Source organism: Otolemur garnettii, unplaced genomic scaffold (genome assembly GCF_000181295.1).
Source record: "Otolemur garnettii isolate 467f Iridium unplaced genomic scaffold, OtoGar3 scaffold00145, whole genome shotgun sequence".
NCBI classification, from domain to species: domain Eukaryota; kingdom Metazoa; phylum Chordata; class Mammalia; order Primates; family Galagidae; genus Otolemur; species Otolemur garnettii.
In genome coordinates, this window is record NW_003852540.1 from 1,130,655 (window position 1) to 1,139,288 (window position 8,634).

Here is an 8,634-nt window from a genome sequence, read left to right on the forward strand (position 1 = left end):
GCTCCGTCTCAAAAAAAAAAGTATGTGCCCAAGGAAATGCACATGCAAATAAGTTCACAACTAAATAAAACCATTTATATAATGATCAACAAGGAAGGGTGTCCCCAACATGTTTTGCTTAATGGAGAACTATAGCAAAACACACTCTGAGTGTGTGTGAGTGTGTGTGAAAGAGAGAGAGGTCGGGGGGAGAGAGAGAACCAAGAGATTAATTGACTGGTTTCTAGAAAAATGTCCATCAAAATATTAATGCTATGAGATTTGAGGGTATTTTTATTTTTACTTTAAACTTTAAAATCTTGTTTAAAAAAGAATTTTCTAACATTTTAAATAAACAATACAATACATTTATCATTTCTTTTAATGATTTTTTTTTTTAAGGACCCAGTAAGAAAGGGTAGAAAAAGTCGAATGGAGATGAGGCCAAAAAGGAATGAAAGTGGAGAGAGGGAAAGAAGAAGACAGACATGAGGAGACCAGAGCACGGGCAGTAGGCTGAGTGCCCTGGGTGTCACTGCCTGATGGGGACAATGCCATTCAGGCTGCCAAGGTCCCAGACGGCTTCCCAGCCACTCTGCTGTGTCCCTCTGGATTTTCTCGCACAGTGGGGTGGCTGTGGAGGGTGGGGGCAGGGAGCTCCTCAGAGATGACCAAAATAGAGGCACAAAGGGAGAACAGAAGACCACGGTGTCTGGTGGGAGGGAAAGCTTGGTGTCTGGTGGGAGGGAGAGCTCGGTGTCCGGGGGGAGGAAGAGTTCGTGAAGACAGCCTGAAAGACTCTGCCCTGCCCTCTCCTGAGCCTCACTCCCAGGGCAGCTCACTCACACACAGGCATCCACACGTGCATCCTGAGTCACGGTCCACCTGTATGTGAGTGAGCGTGTGTGTGTCAGGGTGGGAGCAGGGTCTCTCTCGGAGCAGGAAGGTCAGCAACGCTACTGTAATTATTCCCAGGAACATCACTTGCTGGGAGCTGAACTAAAATCACAGCTCTCCTTCCTGGCTCCCTCCCACGGACAGTCACAGCCTCCTACCTCTTTGTACAGAGGAAAATATGGCTGCTTACAGTTGTGACAACAGAAAGACACCACAGTTGGATCTGCTGTCCTTCACCATCCAGGGCCTGTGCTCAGCCCACCCAGACTCTCCTCTTCTACCTAGAAACCAACATAGTCCCATTTTATACCAAACGTGTCAGAATCAAACCACCTTGTGCCATTATACAGATGAGATCACCAAGGCCCAGAGAACACAGAGACTCAGCTAAAGTCACAAGCACCAGCAAGTGGTGGAAGTCCAGTTCTCTTGCAGGTTGGCTTCCTGTCACCCCAGTACATCCCTTCCCTCCTCCAGAGCTGCCACCAGAGAATCCCCTGAAGAGTTCCTCTGTTCCAGACCTGCCTGGGGAGGAGAGGGGAGAGCCTGAGGTTTCCTGTTGGGGCCTAGAGTGAAAGGGCTAAAAGAGGGAATGAGGAAGGAGCAGCCAGCAGCCACAAAAGGCTTCAAAGCCCTGGGGCCTCTGCCAAACTGGCTGTGCACAGACCAGTGGAGCCTGGGCCAAGGTGCCTGGCCCTGCCCCCAGCCTGCAGCTAAGGCCATTCATTCTCTCTCTCCCTCCCAGGAGTATTAGGAGGCCAGGGCATGGGATGAAGCTTCCCTGCAACCCCAAGCTGTGCCACCCAAGGCGTGAGCTCTGGGAATGTGTCCCGCCTCCCATCACAGCCACAGCAGGCATCAGGCAAAGCTGCCCAACCCCAGCCTGCCTTTCAACCTGGAGCTGAAAGTGTTTCAGGGCTGGAAAGAAACGTGGATCATAAATAGGGAAACTGGGGCCCAATGGAGGGCCAGAGAGTGGCAAAGACAGCACTGGGGATCCACTTGCCTGATGATCTTTTAATGCAGGTCCCTGACTGACGTCAGAAACCCCTTATAGGTTGAAGGCTCTACTCGTAAAGACAGGAGGGACGAAGGGAGGGAGGACAAGCAAGCACCCAGGCGGTGGCATTTGGGGGAGAAACAGCGGGTTATTCACTGGGGGAAATTCTGAGCCAGGGCTGAGCCTATGGCTGGGGTCTGTGTGCTCACTACTAAGGTTTCTGTGCTTGCCCAGACAGCTCTTGCGCCCTGGGATCTGTGAACCCCAAGGACGATGCTCCACGGGGTCGCCATGCCCCCTCGGACTCTTTGCAAGGCACCTCCCATCTGGCACCTCGAGTTCCCGAGTGCGCGCGTCCCCAGAGAGCTGTGCCCACCAGGTAATCCGTGCATTCCAGCTCAGTGCTCCCGAGTTCGGTGCCCGTCAGTAGGCAACGAGCGCCCGGGGTCCGCGGGGCTGCCTGGAGATGCAACTGACCTTGGCGGGAATCAGAATGATGAGTGGCAGCAGCAGGAGCGGGGTGAAGAACAAGATCACGAAGGACTTGAACTTGGAGACATAGCTCAGCGCCGAGGCCATCGTGCGAGAGAGAGACTGGCGGGAGAGTCGAGTGAGGGGCAGCTAGAGGCTCCGCGGGCTTAAGAAGGGGCAGCACCCGGGATTGGAAAAGGGGCGGCGACAACTCCGCCCCCCACGGTGGGGCCTCCCCGAGGCGGGGCCACCCTTCTGGGTCGGTGGGGGCGCCTGCCCCCACTCTGCCAACCCAGTGGCTGCGGGAGGCGTCTTCGCACTCCCAGCTATTTGGGCGAGCCCTCTAGGGGCAGCCTGGGCCCTGACACCTCCCAACTCTCAGGGCAAGCTTTTCCTGCGCTGCGGTGGACAGGCGCGCACCTCGGTGCTGCTGGGCGCACTGTTTCCTGTTTGTTCATTCATTCTGCCAACTTTGGCATGCAGACCCGTCCCACGTCCCGACCTCCTATTTCCCGGGCTCGAGGGGTTTCCGATGAAAGTGGCCCCAGGCCCCTAGGTCTCTCTCATCTCTCTCCCAGGATTCTGTCTCTCCTTTTCACCCCTGTACTCCCTCCTCTGCCACACCTGTCTTGAACCGGTCTTCAGCGCCCCCCTCAAGGTGGAGTCCTCTCTTCCCCAGTCTCCGCGGCTTCCGCGCCGCTTTCGCCCCACTCTAGGTACAGGACCCCTTTCCCCCGCCCGCTCTCTCCCACCCGGTCGGGGGAGGGGAAGCCACTGTGCTCCGCAGCCTGGACGGCTTTCGCCCTCCAGCGGACACCGCTCAGCTCGCCGTCGCCGCCCCTGCCACAGTGTGCTCTGCGTGGAGAGGCGGCATCGAGCCCCTGCTTCCGCCGCAGCCCACCGGACCCAAGTCGTTATTGCCATTTTACAGAGACAGCGGTCTGGAGAGGAAGGGACATAACCAAAGGTACATGAGAGAGTGGTTCATTTATCCCCCGTCCTCACCATTCATTTAGCATGCCAGCCAAGCAGCACCTTTTAGCATGCTCTCGGCTAAGCCAAGACACAAGGACGCAAAGACACCACCGCCTTTACTACCTTCTTCCCTCGACCTTTGTCTGCCTGTTTTCTCATTCTGCAGCTTCCTTTGAGGAGTCTTACCCATGCTTGTGGTTTAACCACAGCCTGCTCCTCAGTGACTGGCACCCTCTGCCTTCAACCCTCCGTGATGCCAGAGTCTCAGATTTCCCTATCTCCAACCTTTCACCAACTGGATGTGTCTCAGACCCTAAGTAGGAGTCAACACACTCTGCATCAAGTTCATGATTCTTCCTGTGACCAGCGTCCAAGGACACACATTCCCCTAAACCCCTCCTGCAATTGCCTCCCTTCTGCCCTCCCTCTTCAGTAATTCTCATTTATACCATCCTGGGCTTATCCCTCTTTCCCCAGGGAGCTTAGCACAGTCTGTACCTATATATTTATCGATGTTATTTAGTTTAAAATCTTATTCCCTTTTCTAAAGTCTTCGGGTTGGTATAAAATGTTATTTCGTTTTTTAATTGACAAGTAGCAATTGTCTATATTTGGGTGGTACAATGTGTTTTTTTGATATACGTGTACATTGCAGTGTGAAGAAATTTGGCTAATGAGTATATTCATCATCTCAAATATTTATCATCTTTTTGTGGTGAGAACATCGGAAATACTCTCATTTAGCTATTTTGCCTATAATATACCATACATTGTGATGTGTGATTTTGATTTCATGTGTGTTTTTTTGTTGTTGTTGTTGGTCACTGTTATGTCTGGGCAGCACTTTTTCTAGTGGCTGATCTAGGGTGTGCACTCAAACTTTTTTTTCCAGGATTCATGAACGAGAGTGTAAATGATCTCAGTTGATACTACCACTGCTCCAGAGGGGGAAGGGAAGAGCATGGACACTGGGGCTAGACTGCCTGGGTTTCCATCCTGCCCCATCCCATCCTGGCCGTGTGCCTCAGACAGATTGCCCTCTCTGAGCTTACTCTCTCATAAATAGAGACAATAGTACCAATTTTGATATTGAATATCAAAATGAGTTCATGCCCAGGGAATGCTTAACACAGTGAGTGCTTTGACATATAATTAGCTGTGGGTCAATATTTGCTCTTGGCAATTATACACAAATCACTCCAGGTAGCAGAAGGCTTAGGAGAAGGATCCACCAAGTCTGCCAGCAGTAATGGGGGAAGGCTTTGCATGGAGGCAGCATTTGAGCTGAATCTTCTAGGCTAAGTAATAATTTTCCAGGCAGCAGTGGAAGCCAGTCAAAATTAAGATAGATGGTTGAGAAAAATCCTAACATAGTCCAAGAAGGCTGGAGACTAACGTGCCACAAAAACAGCAAAAAAGCTAAACATAGAGAGAAATTGTACCAAGTTCATCATGGATAGGAAGATGAAACATTGGGTTTGATGGTTTGTTTGTTTGGGGTTTGTTGTTATTGTTTGTTTGTTTTTGGGACAAAGTCTTACTGTTGTCCTTGAGTAGAGTGCTGTGGAGTCATAGCTCATAGCAACCTCAATCTCTTGGGCTCAGGCAATCCTCTTGTTTCAGCCTCTTCAGTAGCTGGGACTATAGGCCTCCACCACAACACCCAGCTAGTTTTTCTATTTTTAGTAGAGACGACTCACTCTTGCTCAGGCTGGTCTCAAACTCCTTGAGCTCAAGCAATCCACCCATCTCTATAGGCAAAATGCCTATATGCCTCCGGCCAAAAAAGCCATTTGAGAGAGAGAAGTGAAAAGACTTTGTGCAGGCATACTTGTGAGAAACTGAGGCAGAATCCCATATGACCCGGTTAGTTGTGGTCCTAACTTGACCAAAGCTCTGGCTGGAATGGCATTTCCAGAGATGTTCAGACTGCGTTAAAGAATTAAGGTTGACTTTATAAGGCCAATAAAAAAGCCTTTTGGAAAACTGGCCAGATACCCATCAGTAACCTTTCTTGATCTGTGGTAAGTGACAAAGGTCACTTACTGATGGATCCAGGAATGGAAATGTGCTTGGAGACCATAAGAAAAGAGGGATTTACCCAATGCATACAGGTATCTAATGGCACAGATGAAACCTGGGCTCATGAAAGGCTTTTGAGAAGTCCAGCCTGAAAATTCCTTATAAAAGGTTCCATAAGAACAAATAAAGTAATGACTGACATGTTCTTCATTAAGTTATGTTAAACCGGGTCATGTTGAAAGGGTTATGCTTAAAGGTGTAGGTTGGGGGATTATCAGATTATTAGGGAGGAGTTACTTACAGGGCAGGTGGTCACAAGATGTTTAAATGGATTAATGAAGTCATTGATGTCCAATGCACATGTGCAGAGAGAAGTCATTGATATCCAATGCACATGTGCAGAGGGATTGTAATGACTATTAATGAGGTCATTGCTGTATAGTGCGCAAGCGCAAAATTGATTATATAAACCACAGTGAATAAAGAAAGCTCACCATTTGCCTGAGCAAGCAGATGGTCACCTTTATTTAAAACACAATTTCAATAAGCATGCTTATTCTACTCGACATGGCTTTTCCGTGAGACCCTAAGGGCAACACCCTTACAGCAACACACCTCAGCCTCCCAGAGTGCTAGGATTACAGGTGTGAGCCACCATGCCCAGCCTGGCAGATGAAACATAGTAAAAATATCCATTCTTCAATCCGTAAATACAATTCCAGTTAAAATCCCCAAAGGATTTTTATTTGATAAACTTAAAATTCAGGCAGAATAATAAGTGAATCAAGAATGAATAGTTAAGAAACCTCCTAAAAGGTAGAGGAAAATTGCTATCAGACTTCAAGAATGACAAAGTTATAATACTTGATGTAATTATTAACATTGGCATGAGGATAGAAAAACAGAACCATAGAACAGAGCCTAGAAATACACCCAGGTTTATAAGGAAATCTTTATATACAACAGAGATCTCGGGAACTATCCAACGCCTACTCTCACCAGCTCCATTAATTAGCTTATAACAATACAGACCATTTTTCTCTCAAGTATACGAAATACAAGGTTGGACAATTAAGTTCGCAAACTCACAAACTCAACTTAGTCAAAATTCTACAGACCTCATTGTTGAATATCACTATGGCAGACATCTTCGAAGTACTGTCCTTGGCTATCTGGTGACTGTAGTGATATTCAGCAATGAGGTATGTAGTACTTTTTCTAGGTTGAGTTAGAGAACTTAATGATCAGATCTCATACAACAGCTCTGATGGCTATTTCAGAAAGAGTTCCAAAACTGCTTCGAAAGGTGGACTAGGCAGTGGTGTCAGTTCGTAACTTCCCAAAGGGAGTACCTTGAAGGTGACCCCAGTGATAATCAGCAATGAGGTATGTAGCACTTTTTTGAGGATGAGTTTGTGAACTTATTTGTCTGACCTCATACATATAGGAGACATTTGATCATGATTTTTAATAAATTAATCAATTAGTTTTGTATGTGTTTGTGTTTTTGGTTTTGGAAATGGGGTCTCTGTTTCCCAGGCTGGAGTGCAGTTGCATGAGCATAGTTGACTGCTACCTGGAACTCTTGGGCTCAAGGGATCCTCCTGCCTCAGCCTCTGGGGTACCTAGGACTACAGGTGCACTTTACTACACCCAACTAATTTTTTGTTTTTTGTAGAGATGGGGTCTCACTATGTTGCCCAGGCTGGCCTCAAACTGGCCTCAAACAATCCTCCCACCTTGGTCTCCCAGAGTCCTAGGGGGTAGCTCACAGCTCACAAGTGGGAGCTACTGAAATATTTAGTTATAATGGTATATACTACATAATTGTGTGATGCAACTTTTAGCCCCACCTGAAGCATCTAACATAATTTTAAGCTTAAAATTTAGGTAGTAGGAGTCTACTTTTTGGTATAAAAGTTCTAAAACTTGGTGTTTCATCAATTTGACCCAAGTTTCAATTTGCAATTACTGGGGGAAACTGAGGAATGTAGATGTAAACTCTCTGTCCTTGTTTTCATAATTCTTTGTGAGTCAAACAATTTAAAATAAAAAACATTTTTTAATTATAGTCAATGTTTTAGAGTTAGACTGATGAATCCAATCCTTACCAACTCTTATCTTATGGCTCATATTTGTGACTAAGAAAATAGTGTTACTGATGAAATTGTGGCATGCAAAGGAATGCAGCTGGTGCCTAGATTTCTTTGGAGACTTTCATTTGAGTTTATTTGCACTTTGCCATGGTGCATGAGTACTATGTGGGTGGATGGAGCTGCTCCAGTGTGTGGTTACAAAAGAAGTCTTATCAGTCATTTCCACACTCTATCTTGGTAACACTGTATTATTTGCAAACAAGCTTTGGTTGCTAAAAAGGCAGGTCCTAAATGTTGCCACGGAGAGAGTATCAATCAGTTTTCCCTAAGTTTAACTTACAACAACAAATATGTGAGTGCAAGTCAGTTGGGAGTCTATGCTTCAGGCTGCGGGGAGAGGGTGGGCATACAGTGGGCAGCTTCATGTTCTTCTTCTGGACTCAGGGTCTGCTTCACCAAGACTGAGAAAGCAGATGCTATTGGGGATGTACCATTCTCATGGCAAAGAGCAGGAGCCAAGAGCACCACTGGGAACTTGCAATACCTCTGAAAGCTTCTGCTCAAGTCCACGTTGGTACAGCATGTTTACCTCACTCACCTTCTAACAGCCAAAGGAAGACCCATGACTAAATCCGAAGTCTATGAGGTGGGGAAGCAGGGGATAGAAAAGGGGTAGAAGGAATTAATAATTGTGAACAAACAATACAATCTACTAAGCATGACGAATATTATTAAGTCCAGGGCAAGATATTTGCATCTTTTCAGAATGATGTGTTTGGAAATGATATCAATTCATATGAATTTTATGACTTCGGAGATGGTTGTCACAAGGATGAAATAAACACATCTACTCAAATTGGAGAATGAAATCAAACTTTTTTTTAACAGAAAGTGTGATTTGGCTGATTAATTTGACAAAAAAGACTAATCTTGCCAATTAGGTCTTATAGAGGAGCTAAATTTGTAGCTCCAAGGTTTCGACAAAAGTATATTTAAAGCACAAAACAGAAAATCATTTTCTATTCTACTGGCCAAGCTATTTTGAAATTAACAATATTTTCATTTCCCTGAGTACTTTGGAGTATACGCAGTCTTAAAAGATGCCTCTCAGGGCAGCGCCTGTGGCTCAAGGAGTAAGGGACTGGCCCCATATACCTGGGGTGGTGGGTTTAAACCTAGCCCCAGCCAAAACTG

At 46.6% G+C, this 8,634-nt stretch overlaps 1 protein-coding gene across 2 annotated transcripts in view; it reads right to left on the bottom strand.

The window, feature by feature from the left end:
* Positions 1-2,539, bottom strand: part of SLC13A5 (solute carrier family 13 member 5) — a 29,095-nt gene extending 26,556 nt beyond the window's left edge. For both annotated transcript variants that reach the window (XM_003799034.3, XM_012810931.2), the window contains exon 1: positions 2,354-2,539. In XM_003799034.3, coding sequence (XP_003799082.1) covers positions 2,354-2,455 — 102 coding nt within the window. In that variant the 5' untranslated portion in view covers positions 2,456-2,539. The remainder of the gene's footprint in view (positions 1-2,353) is intronic.
* Between the last annotated feature and the right edge of the window lie 6,095 nt (positions 2,540-8,634).